This window comes from Anthonomus grandis, chromosome 16 (genome assembly GCF_022605725.1).
Source record: "Anthonomus grandis grandis chromosome 16, icAntGran1.3, whole genome shotgun sequence".
NCBI lineage: Eukaryota > Metazoa > Arthropoda > Insecta > Coleoptera > Curculionidae > Anthonomus > Anthonomus grandis.
Window position 1 is genome coordinate 13043305 of NC_065561.1, and position 22996 is coordinate 13066300.

Sequence of the window (22996 nt, forward strand, 5' to 3'; positions counted from 1 at the left end):
GTCAGTAAAATAGAACAGAAATATCGGGATTTGGGTCATGTCAGGGATAATTATACGAAAGGTCGGTCAAGTATATCAGAAGAGAAGCAACTAAATATTTTGCTGGCAGTTGAAGAAGATTGCCATAAAACGACTCGCAATATTGCGTTAGAAAATCAGATATCCCAGACATCCGTCGTTAAGTATTTAGGTATAAATAAATGGCACCCTTACAAAGTTCAATTGGTTCATGAACTAAATGAAGATGACCCAGATAGGCGTTTAGAATTTTGTGAGAGACTTATGGACTTGTGCCATGCTAATCCACAATTTTCAAAAAAAAATTGTATTTTCTGATGAGGCAACGTTTTGTCTTCATGGTAGTGTAAACCGGCAAAACTGCCGATATTGGGCTACTGAAAATCTGCACTGGATGATGGAGTGCCACAGCCAAGTCCCTCAAAAAGTAAATGTTTGGGCGGGGGTGATTGAAAACAGGGTTATAGGGCCTTTTTTCTTTGAAGGATACTTGAATGGTGAGAGGTATTTAGAGTTTTTAGAAAATGACTTGGTTCTATGCCTTGCCACTTTATACCCCAATCTAGAAGACCCGGATATATTAGATAATTCCTTATGGTATCAGCAAGATGGAGCTCCAGCCCATTACACTCGTCCCGTGCGCCAGTACCTGGATACCGTTTTCCCTGGACGTTGGATTGGTCGGAGGGGTGCAATTGAATGGCCGGCCAGATCGCCGGATCTGACTCCTTTAGATTTTTTTTTGTGGGGGTATCTTAAGTCCAAAGTTTATGTTAATCGGCCAAACAACATTGAAGACTTAAAAATTAGAATAACGGAAGAAATAAGATTGATAGAACCTTCTGTTATCGATAACGTTTTACAAGAATTTCAGCATCGACTGGGATATTGCCAAGAGGTTCGTGGCAGCCATTTTCAACATTTAATAAATTAATTAAAATATTTTTATGTATTCTTGCTTGATATAAATAACTCTTCCAAAAATAGCCTTTCGTCAACGGTCGAGTTTAGGTATAGGACATGGTACATGAAATGTACTTAGAATTTGATGTAGAACCTAAATCTAAAATAAAAAATAGGTGTTTACATTTAAAAAAATTACGTTGATGACCGTAACTTATTTTTGGGCCACCCTGTATACATAAAATTATAGTAAGAAAACCCGCAGTTAAAAATAAAAATCGACCTGTCCGAGCGTTTTTTTTTTGAACATACCCCTGAATTTTAAATGAATTTATTCCAACCTTTACGTTCGCACTGTATATTCAGAAACATCTTGAGTGCATGACTTAGATAGTCAGGGACTCCTCGTACGTCTTTGCCGATGGTTTTTCATTAGCGCTACGAACCTTGATAGCAGCCAGTCCTCTGGAATGTGACCCGAATGGTATCGAATAGTTCAGTTAACCAAACCTTTGTGCTATATTCACCATGCACCTACATAATTTCAGCTGGTATTTTATCCGGAACTGTGGCTTTGCCATTCTTAGACTGCTCTAGTTCTTTTTTTACCTCGCTTTCTACTATTGTCGGGCCATGCAATTTATTTATGGACCTCGGGGGTCCCGGAAAAGTTCTACGATGTACATCTTCTTCAGGAGGAATATAGGTTTCTACTTGCATTGACCAGTAGCTTCTCGGATCTTACGGTGGATGGTTCTATTTAGGTTCACCCTTGATGAGTTTCTTGAGATTTACGTGGCTCACTTACTAGATTGTGGTCCGATGAGACGTAAATTCGTCAAACGTAATCTTAAGCTTTTTTGAGATTTTGAGTCTTGGAAATTGGTTAAAACCAGAGTCATCAAATATCTGCAATATTTCGCATCTATAGCTATAAGAAGATACTGGTTTATCCACACGTTCATTGCTATTTCACAACGGTGTGAAAATGAAAAAAATTCAGTAAACGACAAATTTACAGCTACTTGTTTGTCATATGAATATAAGTAGTCCGCCAAAGCATTTTAACGAATTTCTAATACTTTTACAGTAAAGTCGCTTTAGTCATGATTTGTTAATTTTTTAGAAACCCGCCAAATTCGAACAAAAAAATTTCATATTGAAGGATACAATTTTTACTACATTAATGGTAATTTTAACCACAATGATGGAACTCTAGTTTATGTGCGCAATGATTTGGAAGTATATACTTACGTCACCCAAAAACACGAGGTGACTTTTATGGCTATCCTGTTTTGGAAACATTAATGGAAATATAAATTAATTGCTACTTATAGACCTCCCTCCAGAAATGCCAATATTTTTATCAATGACTTAAATTAAATACTCTCTGAAAGTAATAGTCAAATCGATATATTGGTAGGTGATATAAATATTAACATATTGGATAATCAGGCTTATAATGTGCAGGAGTATTTCAATATTACAGCTAGTCATGGTATTTTCCCTTTGATTAATATGCCTATACAAGTTGCGCTGGATACAGCCACCGCGATTGACCGATATTATTTATTTATTAATTAAATATATAAATAATAACTCCTATACATTACATCCTTTCATGCTTAAAGCAACAAATTCGGACCATTACACCAGCCTTCTTTACTTAACATCACACACAAACATCGTTCAAGTAAAGCAAAGTTTAAAACTACATGAAATTCTAAACTCTACTGGTTTGCTGGTAAATATCCAGAACGAAGGATGGCAAGATATACATCAAGAATAAAATATAGAGTATCGCTAAAAAATTTTTATTATGAAATTAGAATTCTATATAATTCCAAATACACACGTGAAAAATATACCAATAAACGAAACTAAAAAAGGAAGGAAAGATTGGATAACACAAAAAAATTTATATTTAATTAAACAGCGCGATAGTCAAAGAATATTTATAACTAAAAGCCCTCAAAATGTTCTGGCCAAAAAAGCATACAAAACTTTAAGAAACAGAAATGACACTTTAAAAAAGAACAAAAAGCAACTATTATAAATATAAAATTTTTGAATACAAAAATTTTATTAAAAAACTCGGCAAATAAAGCAACAAATGAAAGTAAAAGCAAATCCGCAATAGTATCAAGATATAGCAAACATATTTAATGACTTTTTTTACAATGAATATAAATTTTTCCATTCAAAATAAAGTTGTCAACTCAAGATTCCTAAGACCAGTTACAGATAAGGAAATTAAAGAAATATGACAAAATTAAAACTAGAGTTCTTAAATTAATTATACAATATATCACAACTCCTAACATATAAATAAAATATTTATTTAATTTCCTCTCTTGAAAAACGATCTTTGAAAAAACGAATGCTGTACCTATATACAAACGGAAGGCATTTTAAAAAACATAAGATTATTTCTGAGATGCAATTCGGTTTTAAAAAAGGTGTTTTGACAGTGGACGCCATGCACACATTGATAAGCTTTATTCAATCAGCACTGAATAGTAATCGGAGGCCTCTTGCTATATTTTTGGATTTAGCAAAGGCTTTTGATACGGTTCCATACGACAAGCTACTGGAAAGGTTGGAAGGATACGGTGTTAAGGGACTAGCTAAGGAATTAATGACCGATTATCTTGCTGACAGACGACAAAGTGTAATGATAAATAACAATCTTAGCCAAGAAAAACCGTTACAGATAGGTATTCTCATAGGATATGGGTGCAATCTCATAGGATACGAGTGCACTTATGAAGTTCTAAAAACTTTAAAAAATTGGTTTATAAAAGTAATTCACAGTAAGCCTAAAATGTTTCATTAAGATGTAATGACTGTAATGCCATTTACATAGGGCAATCGGGAAGAAAAATTTCCACCAGAATAAAGGAACATACAAGTTTGGTGGACAGGTACAGGGATACTGACATGATTGAAACTAAATCGGCGTTTGCGAATCATTTATTGGCCTCCTCACATGGTTTTTTTTAAACTCAGGGAGCGGATATTTTGCATGAGTGCTCAAAAGGCAAAAAACTGGACTTGTTGGAAAAAATGGAAATAACTAAAGCTAAGAAGAGCCCTGTCCTTGTGTGTGCGAACGATATTTTCACGTTTGAACCTCACCTCATTTATAACAACCACTCTCAAAGAATTTAAAAAAGTCTTTTCCTTTTCGATTGTATATATTTTTGGTTTTTATTGTTAAGATTGTTTACTTATATTCACACTTAGTAATATAGTTCGGATTGTTCCCCATGTTTGATTATGTTACTTGGTGGCCTTTGGGTTAGACGCGCGCCTATAGATCTAAAGGTTGTTGGATCGTTCCCTACTGGTGACATTTTACATATTTACTTTTTATTTTTTAAGCATACATTTTTATCTATGGTAGGAATTGTTAACTTAACCTAGCATTTCTTTTGTTGTTAGTTGTAATGTGATCTGTGTAGGTCTAGGTAATGAGTTTTATCATAATTTATAAGCGTTCTTTTTGTGAAAAATATCTTAATGTATTTTTTAGGCCTGATGATGCTCCGATAGGAGCGAAACACGTGTAGCTTTTGAAAAAATTACATCGATTTGATGAGACCGTGACTTTGTGTTCTTACCTTTGTTTTGTTTTTATTTGGTCTCTTGGAGAAAAATGGATGACACGTTTCTACCTAAAATGTTTGTCCCATGGCAGAGTTAATTTTTAGTCACTTCGCGACTGGATTCTAATTCACTATACATTCTAAATATAGAATACATTCATAAAATGAGTTTTAGCGAACCCATAAAGCATATTTATCCCATCATATCTAGCAGTTACTTAATTGCATCACAAAGAAGCCTACAAACACTACTTTTTATAAAATTTGTCGACTATGTTGTACATTTTACTCCCGCATAAAAGAAATAAAAAGTACACATAATAAAAATAAATGTAAGAAAAAGACAGTCATTTACTTGCATGGAACTATAAATACTTTTAAAGCTCTATTAAAATAAACTTGTTGGATAGGACCGTGTAGTTAACACTTGTTTTCAAATCTAATATTATGGCTCGAAAGCCTAAAGGAATAAAGAAACTTATTTTTAAAATACCTTATTGGATTGCACAGACTCATACAAACGGACTCAAACAAACTCATAGTGAGCTTACGTGCGTTATGTTATATTTAGAAAATCTGTATTTACTTAAGTAAATCATTTAACGTATTTCTACTTCTATTGCTACTTTATTTATCTGTAAAAATGTCTACTTAGGTCGTCAACTCAACGGAATTCACTTTGCGATGGAATTCCTGGAGAGTTGGCAAAAGAAGCAACTGGGCGCCAACCACGACGGTCCCCACGCCAAGGATAAGCACGTGATCATCATCGGAGGTGGAGACACGGGGTGCGATTGTATCGCCACGTCTCTTCGTCAAGGCGCAGCATCCATCACCACTTTTGAGATCTTACCAGAGCCCGGTCCTAAAAGATCATCCGATAATCCTTGGCCGCAGTGGCCTAGAATTTTCAGGGTCGACTATGGGCATGAAGAGGTCAAGGTTAGGTTCGGTTCCGATCCCAGGGTCTTTAGCATTATGACTCAAGAGTTTTTGGATGACGGAAATGGACACATTAGTGGTAAGTTGAAATGAGTGTCACAAGTACATGTTATGAGCCTCACGTGTTTCATTTTATTCGCTGGGGAGGATTGAAAGCAACACTACTTTAAACAGGCATGTTGCCCAATATTTTCTCTCTTCTGACATATGCTCTGAAATTTTCGCAATTTTTAATAGTGATGAGAAGAAGAACCACACTATTTAAATAATCGAATTATCAGGTTATGAGTGATTTTAATAAAATAATTATAAATCACATATATTCATAACAGTTTTTGTGGAGGCATTTACAATATTGCTATCTGAATTCCTGTCATTTATCATTGGTTATTCTAATAATAATTGGCATCATAGAGTCCCACAATTGAAATGCTAGCTACTTGTGAGTGATCACAAATAAGACGATTTAATTAAAAGTAAATATTTGTTTTTATAACGACTTTATATTTACTAAAATCTTAGAACATTGAAAGACTAGAATCAGTGAACAACAACTTTGTTCGAGTTCAACATGTGCTTAGGGGCAAGGGTGTGTTTTGTTTCCAAAAATATTTAGCGATTCTCTGTTGTCAAGTTTACACATATTTCCAAAAGAGGGAAGTTTCAGCTATACTATATTAACACATGATATATTAACAATATGAATTTTTTGTATTGGATTTTGGATTGAAAATAAACCGTAGAAGTAGATATAACCTATTCTAAGAGTAACATCTTTAAACCAACTAAACATTATTAAGATTCTTATTCCTAAGGCTTTCTTTCAACAGTAAGAGGTTGAACTACTTGCTTTATTGATTCTTGTTTTAATACCGTATGTTTTTCATTACTGTTACTATTACATTTTTTATTTGCTGTTACACTTTGAAATAGAATTTCAGGGGGTAGTCTGTAAATGTCTGTTGAGAATTTTTAAGTTTATTTACCACATTTTCAGCGGTGGAACAAAAGTAGTTATTAAAACTATTTGCATCGAGTTTTTAATTTGAGGTAAAGGTATAATTTTTTGTTTTGTTATTGATAATTTTATTTTTTTTATATACCCGAAAAATGACAAACTTTGAAGGTCGATTTCTCGGCTTCTATGGGAGCTATCGGAAAAATTCCAACGGTTTTGTTTTATAGTCTAGACAAATTTCTGGAATATTTAAGTTTTAGAAGCATTTCGTATTACTTTTTGGCAAAGAGTGTTTTTTTACTAATTTGACCCCGCTGAATCCAAAAATGCCGGTTGCCAAAGCGAAATCGCAACCGGAAGTGAGATATGCAACATGGCGTCCGAAATGGCCTTAAAACCGGTTTTTTTGTCGCTAAAACTCCCTTGTTTGAGGTTGGGACGCGACCAAAGTGTTTTTTTAATATGTTTTCAGACATAAGGAATGCAAAAACATAATATATTTATACACAAAATATATTTTCTTAAAAGTACATTACAAGCGGTTAAAATTGCACTTTTTGGCTTTTAGCAAACTGTGCAAGTATACTAGAACTAATGTTAACATTTAAAAAAATAATTATTTGTGTAAAAAAACTGTTTTTATTTGTTAAAAAAAAAGACTTAAGAAATATTTATTGTGTGTCTCCAGAGTTTATGCAAGAACGTTTACAAGGAGTGCACAGTTTGAGGCTAGACTCATTCGCCCTTCGGCAACTGCAATTTTTTGTATTGCAATGTCCTTTACAATGACAAACTATTATTTCCTGACTTTTATGGATATAAAATCTTGTATGTGCATTCTTTTACCTTATACAGTTTGACGACAAATTTCTCGATGTTTTTAAGGACGTCCTCCTCTAGTGGCCACTATCCAAGGCGTCCCAGAAGCTCGCAATTTGTCCCACAAAAAGCCTGCCATGCTCCAACTTTTGTAATAGACGCCAACTTTGACGTGGAATCGCAGCCCGTTATTGCGTGGAAAGCAAGAAGATGTGAAACTTGCTCCGGCATAAGCTTCCTGCATATAGCATGTACAGGAATGTACTTAGTATCACGTGCAGTACCACTCATTACCGACAAATGCGAGCACTTCGTATAAAAGAAAGGCTTTCCTTATTATTGTTTGCGTCTGTTGCCTTCCAGCTCTCTTTGGCTTGTTGTAGACCAAGCAGACAAGAACTGTGATATTTTCCTTCGGCGGCAATTAAGTCATTTACTGCACTTACTCGTACATGAAGCTTGTAATCAAAATTAGACAATTCCATAAACTTTTTATTTATATTTTTTTGCATGATTAGTTTCCATTTTTCCTTTGGTTTTTCCTTTTGACATATCAGGCATTTCTCCCAATCTGTTTTTCTTGTTTGAGATCGAGTAGAAAATTTGCTCTGTTTATTATTATTGTCGTCTTGTACATTCTTAATTTTGTCAGCAGAAGTAAAGATTGCATAACAGCTCTTATGATATTGCCACTGTTGTCAATGTTAATTAGTTTTATGATGCGCATTATTGCTGGACTAAATTGCATGTCAAATGCACTTTCTCGTTGTTTAGCACATGACAGCAACTGTGTCTTTCTGCTGTCTCCAAGCCTTCACAAAGTTTTTTTGGGAATATTCTTTTGGCAAATTAAACAGAGCCCAACGTTAACTTCGTCTGTCTCGTCACCCATAGCCTGAATAAAAGACAGAATAGTTATGACAAGAAACTGCATTACCAAAAGGAGTAATTATTAACAATTGGGAAACACGTAGTATTCGTGTACGGCAGAGGTTTTACCGAAGTAGCATTGATCATGAAAAAAAGATTAAGGCAACGATTTAAAAAAAAAATTGCTGTGGAAATTAAAAAAGAATTTGGCAGATTATACTTATTTGGCCGATATATAATAATATACTAGTCTAGATTTAGCTATATCTTTAGTGGCACGTTGTGTATTTTCAAGTTCAAATATATATAAATATAATATAATAAATTCGTTTTCGATAATAAATTTAATTTCTTATTTTATAGGCTTTGATTTATTATCTTTTTCTCTTATTATATTGAGATTTTAAATTTGTGCTACAGATTCCCATCCCATCGAATGGTCATATTGAACTTACCCTTTAAAAGCACAATTCCCTGGTATTCACAAAAAAACACTACACCTAAGCGGATTCACAATAGTTTTATTTTAATTTCGATAACACAGCACAACAGTCACAAGATATCCAGACGGTTTAATGCACACTAAAGGTATGCGAACAGACAGAAAGGCCGCAGCTCGACGAGCGCGCAGTAATTTCACACGTTGCAGTGCTACCAACCTGCGATGGTGAAAACTAATAAGGTTTATAAATACATGTAGAAACGTTCTGGAGATACCTTGGTTCACAATAAATAAATGTACGATAGACAACACACACAAAAAATAAATACCAAAAAGAAGAGAAAAAAATAAGAGGAAAAATTTTTTATTAAAAATATGTTTTTATGTGAACTAAGTTTATTCTGTGTTTTTAAATTACTCATGTTATGTCTGGAAACATAAATTTCCTTCACTTCCGGTTACGATTTCGCTTTGGCAACCGGCATTTTCGGATTCAGCGGGGTCAAATTTGTATAAAAACACTGTTTGTCAAAAAGTAATACGAAATGCTTCTAAAACTTTAACAGGGGCCTTTTTTAAATTTTTTGACTAGACTATTAGTTAAAAATTCCAACGGTTTTTGTCTTATTTTCGTCGTTCTGAATCCAACGAGTCCATCCGTAAGGTCGTAGCTTCTATGATAGCCGAGATATGGCATTTTTGATACCCATTTTTGGCCTCAAAAACGAGGTCGAAAAAATACTCGATTTCTTCTGCTCGGATTCCCTTATAACCCGGTGTTTTCGTAATCTACTTGATGAGAACAATCCGCTGGTATAGTTAGTTTGAATTCGAAAAAAAAATTCTGAAATAATTGAAAGGGTGGGGGTAAAATATAACTTTTATAAGCTTCCTTATAGCTTGTTGAGTGTTACTAGATTTTTGCAGAAATAATAATTTTCTGTTTTTCTTTTATATTCAGACATCTCTCATTTCGAGCAGTTTTTGTCTAGTTTTTTTTTAATTAAAAAACCTAAAAAAATTATAAATTTTTAAAGCTTTACCATACCAACAACCCCCAACGAAACCAAAGTCTAGCTCACCTGGTGCCAACCAGTGCTCATTCAGACATAAACAATCTGCTGAAACCTCACTAAGAAGTACCTTAAAATACAATAAAAAAGGAGTTACGTATAGATTGAACATTATAATGAATTATTTGTTGTACAGTGTTTTGGAGATACTTTTTCCTGCACTGAATTTGTTTCTATTTCACCATGGAAGTAGCGCTAGATGCAAGGTGAATTAAATAATGGTAATACATGCAGTTCCCAGTCGACCACCCGGCATACAAAACCTGTGATGATAATCGAAATGAAAAATGTAGAACCCAAAATTTAATTGTACTTCTTTTATAGTGTTTCTCAAAAAAATAATGCAACATAAGCAAGCTAAATTTATAGTGATATTATCCATATTTTATTTTTTGGACTGCCTGCATTTTCCTTTTGTTGTTCAACCTCTATTCTGCCAATTTCTATTCTACTTTTCGTTCATAGCAGGTGTATCGCATTTTTTTTTCTAGGTGTTAAAACGGTAAACGTAGAATGGACTAAAGATGATACTGGTAGGTGGCAGATGAACACAGTTCCAGGAACAGAGAAGGTGTTCAAAGCTGATTTGGTTCTACTTGCTATGGGCTTCTTAGGTCCAGAGAGAGCTATCGGTGATCAATTAGAGCTCGAACTAGACCCAAGATCTAATTTCAACACAAACAATTACAAGACGAGCGTTAACAATGTATTTGCCGCTGGAGATTGTCGAAGAGGTATTTTCCAGCACCCTTTTTTTTGTTGCAATAACGTTAACGTATTTAAATTTTGTTTTAAGGTCAATCTTTAGTGGTCTGGGCTATTTCAGAAGGACGTCAAGCAGCTAGAGCGGTCGACGAGTATCTTAACGAAGGAATTTCAAACCTGCCAGGTCCTGGAGGAATAATACAGCCACGTTTACCAGTACCCTGTCCTGTGTAGACTTTCTTTTTTTTTATGAGAAAACAAGATTGCCGTTTTATTTTATTTTTCGGTAGAAGTTAGAAGGATGGTTAAAATCACGTAGGAGACGTCAGTAAAAAGATAATAATATTACTGCCGTGATTTTACCATCTTCAAGAGTTAGTTATGCAACTATTAGTAATTAAAAGAGAGGGAAGAAATTTATGATCTGACCAAGTCAGAATAACTAATATTAATAATTATCGTTGTTCTTCAAGAAGCTTATAAATGTGATTAAAAATTATAGTGAACCGTTGCATGCTTTTTATAATTAGGTATCATAAAGCATAGTTGTGGTATCGGACATTATTCCTTTGCATAAAACACTAAAAACCAACTTTACAGTACAAAATATATGGCATATATTATTTTTCTACATGTAAAAGCAACGATGTAAAATAACCACAACGATTTTGTTTAGGTTTAACTCTAAGAGTTTTTTGTGAATAGTTTTTGTCATTGTGGGTAGGTTATTGCGATGAACTACTCGATTGAGGAGTATCTGTGAAAAATCGGTAAAATGTTGGGAAAATGGCAAAAAAATGCCCAATCTCTTGGCCTTTACAGTTTAATAAAAATAAATAAAAAAAATTAATATATTTGATTGATATAGCATATTTAAGTTTGTGTATATAGAATGTAGTTTTAATATAGTGATTTTGTTGCAAAATCCAACCTAATATGAAAAAAGTAAAAATTTTAATAAAATTTTTACGAAAAAATATTTCAAAACTATAAAGTCAAGGAATCGAAGGCAAAACGGCACTTTAAAAGAAACTGAGGAATTTTTTCTCGGTGGAAATAAATCTTTATTTGGAGAAAAAGCATAATAATATTATATCTGAGTATTACCGTTTCTAAAATGACTGGAATGAGCCATTTTGCATTTTTCGAATGTTGGTAATGAATAAATTAATTTTTCATAACATACCTGCAAGTTATCTAGGGCAGTGTCTAGGTTGACGGTGTAAAATTATACCTGATGCCAAATAAGCATCATGACTTTTCGGCAACATCCAATTCTTTTATTGAAATTTTCCATTACATCTTAACACATTTCTTGAGTTATGTCACGAATTATTCGTCTCATTTCTTCTCATTCATCTTCAATTGTTCAATGGTTTGGAGGTTGTTTTCGTAAGCTCTGCTTTTTATATAGCCCCACAAAAAATTAATCCAGTGACGTCAAATCGCATGATCTTGCTGGCTAATATACGTCCCCATTCCTTGAAATAATCCTCCCTCCAAACCGTGTACGCAATAAGTTCAATGTGTCGTCTCGTGCTGTATGACATGTCGCACCACCTTGTTAGAACCACATGATCTCTAAATTCATGTCCAATTCATTCCATAAAAAACCAATCACCGTTTGGTATGGTATTGCTCCCCATTTACTGTAGCATCTTGTTGGTCTTCATTTTGAAAAGGATATGGTCCAATTATACCCCCAACCCCAAAAACCGCACCAAACTGTGACACGTTGAGCATGCATTTTCTTTTCGTTGACTTGCCTAGGATTTTCATTGCACCAGGTGTGACAGTTTTGTTATATGAGCCGTTCAGCGGAAAAGTGGTCTAACTCCCTTAAAGTAGAAATTTAGAAAATTGATATTTTGTATCTGGATAAATTAAAAAATCACAGTAACATATTCTTTACTTTTATGTATATATTTATAATAACCCTGTACTAGAATTTCATATGGTAAACATTTTTACTGATTGCGCCCATTAATTACATTTTTGCCGCCCAATTTCATTCTTCCAGTAAGTTTTTTTCAAAAACAGAGCGGAAAAGTGGTATAGCTTGGAGAGTTATATCACTTTTCCTCGTAAAAGTTTAAACCAAACTTCACAAAACTGATGAACCAAAGAAAAATAATAGCTGTAGTATGTTTACTATGATATCTATTACTGATAAAAGTGTTCAAAAAAATATAGAGCTTGAAGAGCAAAACATTACTACTACTAAACTTACAGTAAGGAGAGTAAGAACAAGTTATTAAACAAATTAATCTTTATCAGAATCGGACAATGGACCACTGTCAACAGCATCTTCTTTTGTCAGTAAGTCCAGGAAGAACTGATGCTGAATCGGGGGAATCCACTGAAGAAGTTCTATCATATCTTTTTTCTTAGCTACAGTAACTGATCTAGGAGTATCATACAGTGGTTGTAAGCTTGCAGAAGAAAAGGAAGTACGGGGTCTTCCCTTGGCTGATTTTTTTAGATCCAAACTACTAAACTCCACATGTTTCCTTATACAAGAGTTCGTAAGGAATGCTGTCAAACTGTAGCCACTGGACTTGCAACCACTTGAAAGGGACTTTATTATTGTTTGTTTTTCTTTTTGTGACTGACTGTTTAAAATTCTTAGTCGAAAAAAATTATTTTGTTGCATTTCGTACAATTGAAATTTGGATTTTCTTGCATTGCGAATTACTCGAATCCAGTCATCTTTACTGTAGATTGAGGCCGGCTTGGCTGCCCTTTCGATATGCCCAAAATCTCTATCGTTAAGTAAATAGGAGTGACCAGACACCATAAACTTGTGATCAATCTTACTAACGTTATTATTAGGACTCTGAACTATAGGCAATGATATGGTCAATATTGGCACAGTGAAGTTCGATGTGTTTCATGAGGCATGACCCGATTTCCTGAGAACCCCTAGAGGCCACTGTTTCATCCCAGATGTACATAAATGCTTGGCCAGTTAAAGTGTGATGAATACCCAAGTTATAAACGTACATATTACGCTTATAGTATGCATTTAATGTAGAAAGTTTGGGGAAAGCTAACGCTTTTTGAAGATCGAAGGTCAAAACAATAGTAGAGTCTAAAACGTCTCTTGACGTTTCTCTATCTTCCTTTAAAGCACTTCTTGCCCGTTCGGCTTTTCTCAGATGCAGCTTGCTCAGTCTCTAGTTCGTTCTTCTGAGGTCCGTCGGGTAAAATGGATGTTTTAATTTTGTACTTGTCACACCTTGCACAAGTGTCCTTCCTAGGGCTATGGAACGACAGGTTGAATTCCTTATTGAATACGTCCCTATAGATATGTTCTTTAATAATTTGCTCCTAAGGTAAACCTTTTTCATCGCAGTATTGTATATACAAATTATATGATTTTCGAATGTTGAGATCAGGGCTTAAGAATTTCCTGTTTGGGTTATGAGCCCTGGTATAGTGACTTTCAAATCGCGGGAAAAGCCCAATATGTTCCCTCACAACATTAAGTGCTTCTTCAGATGTTTTGTGCACACATTCCTTTTTCCCACGAAGATCTTCTTCTGGTATATTACCTATTTCTTCCTTTTTTAGAAGTCTTTGAAATCTCCCGTTTGAGATAATAAACGCATCCAAAAAGTACTTTTTACAAACTACGATACTTTCTGTTTTATTAATTAAAATGTATTTGTAAGTAACAGACTTAGGCCCCTTTGATGTATCAGCCAGCTCATTAGGACGGCGTTGTTTCACAGGAACTCTTTGGACAAGTCCAGAAACATAAGGATTTTGTCGAGAAAAACTCCAAAAACGAGAAAACATGCCGTTTCTTTCCTCCTCGCTAAAAAAGTTATTGCAACGCTTTACACAGCCACACGTGCTGTGCGTACGTTCAAAACCCTTTGCAGGAATTATCGTGCCTTTACCAGTAACATACTGCTTGCCGCTGTTCCTCAATATTTTTGCCTTGGTTTTCTTATGATGGTTATCATGTCGCACACGTTTTTCCCCCTTTGTACACCATTTTCGTCACTATCTATACGGTTTTCAGGAATATCGTTTAAATCACTCATTTGTTCCGTAAACAAAACCACGTTTTTCAACAAACTAAAGAAATAATAAAACTTTGATGCTAATAACCACAAAGTACACACTACGTACCATAACACTAAAAAAACCTGACTAAACAAAAAAAAGCGAGTTTAATAGGACCTGGCGCGACATCGGGACAGCGTGGTGCCTTGACTTATACCACTATTCCAGCAAACGAATCCATTATGTTGAGAGGAATAACGTTAGGAAGCTCTTATCTTAGCTAAGTTAAAATTTTGACTTATACCAGTTTTCGACTGAATATATTAGACCAGGAGAAACATAATTAATGGTATAACTCAAAAATTAAAAAAATACTGATATATAACACTTTTCCTCTGAGCGGCTCATATGTAAAGTCCAAGTGAAAATAAGCCTCGTCACTAAAAATGATTTTATTGCAAAAATTATTGTCCGCTCTTCTGCTCTCTAGGATCCAATTGAAAAAACTGGCGTTGTTTATGATCGGCTGGTTTTAGATCCTGTGTAAGTTAAATCTTTTAAGAATGTACTCCTAAATCTTTTTTCAAAGCTCTCCAGGTTGAAGCTCTGCTAATGACAAAACTTTACGAACGCCTTTCAACAAAAACTGAATGTTCAACCTCTTTTCACGAATAGCTTGAATATTTTCAACCGAACGAGATAAACATGCCCGATCCTTATGAAAATATTGTTTAATAATGTAAACACATTGTTCGATTGTATAGCACTCCATTGCTAAAATTGTACTGAATTATCCAAAGAAGTAGAACCCAATAACATAAACAAAGTTTGAGATAAGAATCGTAGCAAATAAAAACATTCGAAACCTCTTAGTTGAATGTTACGAATGTTAGTTGAAGTTTACAATGTAGCAGGTGAAATATGTTAAGCATAAAGAAATAGTAAATGTTAACAAAATGGAGACCTAGAGGCGCACCTACTATTATAAACTCGATTAAAATACACATTATTCGCAGTTTTCGCACCCAAAAACAACCTCACTCTCTGTATCGTCTACACCACTGAATCCAATCCTCGGGATTCAGAATAAAAATATTGGCAGTATAACCACAGCACATCTTCCTTCTTATCAGATGATATATGAATCGAATAAACAAAAGGGATTTTTCTTTTTGACATGGACTAATAATAATTTTTTTACCTCTTTTTCGTGTAGCTCTCTTAATTTGTTTTACTTTTGGTATGGACAAAATGAATTCAGGTGACTAGTAATTTGGGCCAGTGAGACCTCTTCCTCAAAATCATCGCTCTCATTATTTGGAAGTAAATTTGGGATTAAACTTTTTGATTATTAACCAAATAGAAATTTAACCCAGTAGAGAACAACATGGCTGGGAATCGATATTAGCGGAAAGCAAACTTGGCGGACGATCATCAACAGTTCCTGCTGATGCCACTGAGTCCTGTTTATTAGAATCTTTCAACGCGTTTTGAACTGTTAATTTACATTGAGCAATTTATGTCAGAGCTTCATTAAAATCGTCGCTCGCATTTCGAACTAAATATGATAGTGATCGTTGAGGAAGGGATTTAGAGCCACCTGTGACATTCTGGGATTGTAAACATATTGAACCATCAGATAATCGATCATTGTATAAGCTGCTAAAAAGTGCGTTTCCGTAAAAACGTCACGGTCTCATCAAATAAAAATGTTTGCTTGCAAAACAAATATGATTCACAAAAAGAAAATTTGGTTTATTTGTACAGGGCTCGCAAAAACTTCAAAAACGTGATTTTTTTCCCGAATAAAGTACCATTATTTTTTTGTTTTAAAGCAAAATGTCATAGAAAAATGTATTTAGAATAACACTTTCACTAAAATAATGTTATTTTAAAATTTTAAAGGCAGTCAACATTTTGGGAAAACAAGAAATATTGAATATGGAGAGGGAGCGTTTGAAGAGTAAATTATTAGATTTTATTCTTATTTGTTGCTATTTCAAGCTTCAGTAATATTATTTTATTTGTAAAATTAAAAATTTATATTTTCGAAAATCATGTTTTTGCTGTTTTTGTAAACCCTGTACAAAAAAATCAAAATTTTTTCTTTGTGAATCGTATTTATTTTACAAGCAAAATTTTTTTATCAAGAATGACTTCTTGCCGAGAAATGAAATTTTTGGTTCATTTGTGCTCTTTTAACCCTATCCGCCGAGGATAGTCTGTATATTCTCTTGTTACGTTTAAAAATCTATAAATGTCATTTAAAATTTAAAGGTTAATGTCTGCCGTGTGATTTAGCATTTGGGATATTTTCTGTGATAAAGAGTAATGCGAGAATATACGAGAGTTTTGTTTACGTTTTTTAGTAATTGCCCCTTTCTGAGTTGAGGGTCTTCCCGACTGAACTCTCTTGGCTCCAGAAGTAAGGCCTGGTCTTTTTTTACGCCTGCTAATTGATCCAGGTTGCACTCCTATATTTGCGGAATATCGCGTTTTTCTAACCCCATTCAATTTTATAATTGAATTTGTTAAATCAACAGATCTATTTTCTTTAGCCTTTTTTGTAAGCCTTATGAAATTTAAATTTAGCTGTTCAATAGCGGACAAATGTTTCTTTTCAATAACTTCGCCATCTTCCGTTTGCGTAATGGTTATTGAAGATATCTCATGATGACTTTCTTCTTTATTGCTGTTATTATTTTTGATATCACATTCTTTAGAGCTAGCATCCATATTTTCAAAGAAATCTTCAGAAATGTCATATCCGAGACTTAGCTTAGCAAGTGTTTTTTTATCATTTGTAGTTAATAACGGAGCATTTTTAAAAACTATATCGCATTTTTCTTGAACAGCACAAAGGTGTTTACAAAACTTACCGCTAGAGCCATATCGCATAGAGACAGTCGCACACTGCTAAATCGATATCCACGGTGTATATTAAAAATTAGTCTGCATTACTACTTACTGAATACATGTATTCATTAATTTTTTCTACATTCATATTTTGAATTTTGCCACAAAATTTCATGTACAGGAAATTATTTTTTGTTGATCGATTATTGGCAAATAATAAGATGTGTATTTTATGGTATGACTCAAAAACATTGACTATAAAATCAACTAAGACACACATATTAAATGCTTTGCATCATTTTAAAACGATGTCTTTAAATCTGCGTATTGAAGATTCTACGATGTGTTGTTCCCCCTCGTCATCACATTTTTTCTAAAACACAAACACCATTCTTCCTTTCGTAGCCAAAATTTGTTTAGATAAGTTTTTAGGTCATATTTCTGAACGATACTGTCATTCATAAATTCATTAAAATAGTCATTGGCCTCTTCAACTGTTAAAGCGTACATGATATGTTGAAACAACTTCATTACATAGCTTCGGTTTTCTTTCAGAATGTTATTGTGGCTATCCCACAACCAACGCCAGAAAGTCTGGCAAACATGAAAAATGCAAAGAAATAAAATAGGTCTTTCATTTTCCGACGTAGAAAATACAGATAATAGAGCATTTTTTCCGCTGCGCTATCGTCCGTCATAAATACTTGTGGATAAGGGGAACTACCAAAAGAGTCTTCTGGAAGAGTTTCTTTTAATAAATTGAATGCTAGGGAATAATTTGCTTCGGTTTGTGCAGTGTGTAAGATGCAAGCCAATGGTATAGCCCCAATTTTTGAAGCACTAAACATAAATGTAACGCACGTATTAGTCTGGTCGCAGGAACCACTAGAGTCTACGAATACTACTTCACTGGAAAACCATTCTTTATGCGCACGTAGCATTATTGGAGTTAAAATGACAACAATAAGTGGATTTTCTCTAATTGCTATTTTAGCTATTCCACTTTCCCTATATTGGATAGACTTCTTTTGTAAAACGTTTAACACACTTAGCTCGTCAGGTCCTCCAAAATTAGTGGATTGATTCAGAGTATTACGATTTGGGTGATGTGCTGAATCGCAGTAAACAATGGCATTCAAGCATACGCGTATTTGCTAAGCCATTCTTCACTGCCTTTCGGAGCACAGTTGCTCTGTATAATAGTAAAGAATGGTAATACGCGTCCTGGGACCCACCTCAGTCTCACTTCCCTGTGTGCTGCAAGCCTTTCCAATGCTTCTCTGCATTCCTGGACTAGCGCAGTAAGACTGAATTATATTTGGTATCATTAAAATAGTTCACACTTTTAAATCATTCGGTATAACTGCCTTTTTGAATCCAGCCATTTTCATGACGCATGGTAAAAGATCTTCTGGGTTATTTATTATTCTTCTGGGACTCCAGAATTATCTGGTTTTATTAGTTTTAATGCAAACCCAAACATGGGAGGCTCCAAAACAGAAAACAGTCGTAACCAGTTGGTTCCTTTTGTTGAGGTTAATAGACTGACTGGTCTCTTTCCTTTTTTGTCTATGACTTTTGGCATACTTTTAGGAACAGTCGTTACACCTGTTTCATCTACATTAAAGAGTCTTTCGGGTGTGAGCTGGTATTTATTTATATAGTTTTCAATAAGCAAAGCAAAAAACTGTTCTTCTGCCGTTAAAGTGATTAAAGTTCTGTTTTCCGTAGACTCAGAATTTCTAACCAACAATTTTTTTCAACCATTTTAGTTACATTCTTTAGTATAATCCAAGGTAAGAAAGCACTTCTGTTAAGCCTCAGCCAACTACGTCTTTAGCAGAAAGTAGTTGCGTGAGGACATACCCACAGAAGAGAATGCGTAGAACCTTATTTGATGCGCATAAAAAGGATCACTTACTGGTGTCAAACTTGTTGGAAGAGCAAAAGAAAAAGGTGATGGAGTGAGCAGAAGAAAAAGGTGAGAAAAAGATGTTTTTCGCAAACTCATAAAAGGCACACGCTCTCTTCTTGTGGACGTGATACTCAAGCATAAGACGTTTCCTCCTTTTGGTTTTAGTTTCTGTTTTATATTGTTCTTTTATCCTGTTACATTTTACACAAACATCATAAGCTGGTGATAAGAACCGAATGTTGGATTCAATAACAAAAAACATTGTGCTGACAGTTACTAAAATGTCGCAAAAGAGATCAGCATCACTATTCAATTAAAGGAGGCAGATATTAATCGAGTACCTGTGACACAACTTTAAGTATAACACACCTTTCAGATTTGTTGATATTGCGTTTTGATTGTAAAGCAACAATCGTTTCCGGATGCCTTGATTTCCCTCTACAATAGTTATATCACTTATGTAAATTTTGCTATAGCAGAAACTGCACAAATAAACAAAAATAAACCGTAAAACAACAAGCGAAGAAACTGTCGGCTCTTCAAAAACTGGAAATCGAATCATACTGGATACCAATATCTGCATAATATTAACCACTGAGCCAAGCGACAGCCTTGCATATTTGATCGAACCACGTGTTCTGTCGTAACGGGCTTACTGATTATCCTATTTATTGGATATAGCCGGGTTGCATTTTTCCGTTTTCTAATGGTTTGCTCTAGAAGAATCAAATCTGACGTTACGTTAATATTTTCAAAGTTGCAGATTTCTTGTAGTCGTTTTTTGAAGCTAAGTCATATAAATATTTGATTATTCTCACGTCATGGCCGACATAATTAACACGTTTAATAGTAAGTGTAGATTTATAAGTGCTGTACAGGAGGACAAATATGAAATATTATTGCGAATCTAAGTATATTGTCCAGAGTCATGATCTGGCAGTGTAATTTTTAGAAACAAGGATGTCGAATAAAAGTTCATCCAACTTCAGTTGCACGTCGTGCAGAAAGAGCACTACATCATACAAGCAGGTAAATAAACCAAAGTTGAACAAATTCGTAAAAAAGTAACCAAAAAAATCGTTAATTACAAATATGCTAAAAAATACTAAAACTTGTTTGACCTTTAATGAATAGTACATACAAAATAGAGAATAAAACTTCTTAACTGTAAGTGTCTTTTTATTAGTTTACAGCTTAACGAAATACAGGTAGGTGCTTAATAATAAAACATAGGCATGTTTAAATGACACGAAAAATTATTATTATTAAAGTTCGCTTACTTAATATTGCAACGTCAGATATGATTTAGCAAATGATTAACGTACTATGTAGCGTAAGCCATTTAGGGAACGGAAAATTGCAGCCGAGTTTGCTATAAAATCGTGAAAATGGCCGCTTTTGCTCCAAAACCTTTTAAAATGTGATTTTAACATGGATATAATTAGTTTTGAATCGAATCGCTTTGATAGTCCATAAAACTGGTGCTAAATAGAAAAAATCAGATATAGCCGGTTTCGCACAGATACTCCTCAACTATACTGCTACATACTGTTCGATTCTTTAAAATTGCTTCAGAAAACATATCTTTGTTGACCTCATTTTAATAGTTTATCAATGTACCTATTAGAAATAACGGATAGGGCATATCACTTCCACTCTAAAACTTTCCAAATATATATGCTTTTTGCACTTATACAGGGTGTACTAACATTAACGAATCATTTATTCAATTATGATCCATTAGTTGGAGGACATCCTTTATATTATTTTAGGTTCCGATTTTATTTTATCCACAGCAAATTATAGAACGTACACCTAAATAAAAGTATAGCCTTAGTTACAAGAAGACAATAACTCGTTGAAATGTGATGTGAAAATAATTACTTAGATAGGTCGCCAAAGTTTAAAATTTCAAAAAAATCCTAAAATATTATAAATAGAGTATCAAATGTTTACAAAATGTAGTTATGTGTATGTAATATACATAAGAAGCGCCTATTTTTGCTTTTCTTTTGGATGTTTTTTCATAATCAACATAGTTCGAACCTAATTATATGTTGTGATGGTCTGATTTTCAATGAGTATTCCTCTTTGTTAAAACCATAGATTTTTATGGTTATTTTTCTACAGGCTGTTTATTGTTTGTTTATTTTATAAAGTTTTTGGTTTAACCGTAGCTTATATCTTTATACATGTAAAGTTAATGATAATATAGCAACAAATATCCGGATAGAAAGCAGGTTTTTTCCTTTATGTTTATATTTTTGCCTATATGAAAGGTGCACAATAAATGTTTTGATGAAATACATTGTTCCAAAGCAACTAATATAAAAAATATACTGTAGCCGTTCGAAACATAGTCAATATTAATAAATAGATGTTGTTACTGCATTGGGCTCTGACTTATTTTTATCGTTGTTATCGGAATAAGCAAAATCTAACTAGTATATGAATAACTAATCTGTAGAGACTGACTGATGGGACAGGCGAGTTAAATGTAGACAACAGGAAAATAACATTTCTTTTTTAACTTATTTATTTAACAGCAGAGGTTACAACTTACAAATTAACTTTAACAGGCATTATGCTGAAGTTTTATAAAATGGTTTTTTGGGAAAGATGAATAGGCAGATTGTTAGCGTGTTCCTACTCTTAGCGAACTCCTACTTTCACAGAAATGAGACTGGGGATGCAGGAAAATTTAGATGAAGATTTGAGTCTGTGGGTGAAGCATAGTAGCTGGTATCTCCTAGAAATGGGTGGCATCTTAAACTATTTGCCGTAGATTTATTACCCAATTAAGGCCAAAATTACGAGAACTTTTGATTACTTCCTACCTTATCCTAATAGTTCTAAAGGAATTGATGCTACTCTTCCCAGAATTTGGTGTAGGCTTGGTATCCAATGACGGCCAAAATGACGAGAATTTACATTAGTTTCTTTCTGCATTAGCCTAGCGGTCCTAAAGGAATCAATGCTAGTACTCCCAGAAGGAAGTTGGCGTAGACTTGATACCGAATTAAAGTCAAAATTATGAGAATTTCAATTGGTTTCTTCATGCCTTATCCTAGTGGTCCTAAAAGCATCGATTTTTGTTAACGCACAACCATAAAGGTATAATAATAAAATGTAATAGTGGACTGTATTTTTAGTAAATGATATGGTTCAAAGGAATTGTACGTAACATACACACATGGTTTTAAATGTTTGAAGTAAAGGGCACTTACCAATGGTCTTCTGTCTTCACTGTAGATAGGGACGTTCTTTATATAACTACCAACTTCATAAGCCTTGCTCTCACAACTGAATACAAATTAAAAAGTCCTTATTTTAGGTTTCGTAAAATTCTTGGACTCGGCACTCACGTCCTGTTTGCTAGTCAATCGTCTCTGCTTCTCCTTGCCGGTAAAGTGCCCAGAATATACCAAATGTGTGCAGGACATGCACGATTAATAGATTATAACAATTATGATTTAGCGGCGCGCTAACAATTTTAGTACTCCCAGAATTTGGCGTAGACTTAGTAGCCAATGAAGGTCAAAATTACGAGAATTTCCACTACTTTCTTCCTGCCTTATTATCCTAGTGATCCTAAAGGCATCGGTTCTAATACTTCCAGAATTTAGCATGGACTTGGTAGGTACCCAATAAAAGCCAAAATGACGAGAATGTCCAGTGATTTCATCTTGCCTCATCCTAGTGGTCCTAAAGGAATCGATGCTAGTACTTCCAGAATTAGGCGTAGACTTAGTAGCCATTGAAGGCAAAAATAAGAGAATTATCATTAGTTTCATCCTGCCTTATCCTAGTGGTCCTAAAGGCATTGATTCTAGTACTTCCAGAATTTGGCATGGACTTGGTACCCAATGAAGG

The 22996-nt window shown here is 34.1% G+C and overlaps 1 protein-coding gene across 2 annotated transcripts in view; it reads left to right on the forward strand.

Annotated features, from left to right (window-relative positions):
• Positions 1 to 21121, forward strand: part of LOC126745911 (uncharacterized) — a 101097-nt gene extending 79976 nt beyond the window's left edge. For both annotated transcript variants that reach the window (XM_050453958.1, XM_050453959.1), the window contains exons 18-20: positions 5185 to 5550; positions 10125 to 10367; positions 10430 to 21121. In XM_050453958.1, the coding sequence (XP_050309915.1) occupies positions 5185 to 5550; positions 10125 to 10367; positions 10430 to 10572 (752 nt within the window). In that variant the 3' untranslated portion in view covers positions 10573 to 21121. The remainder of the gene's footprint in view (positions 1 to 5184; positions 5551 to 10124; positions 10368 to 10429) is intronic.
• The last annotated feature ends 1875 nt before the right edge of the window (positions 21122 to 22996 follow it).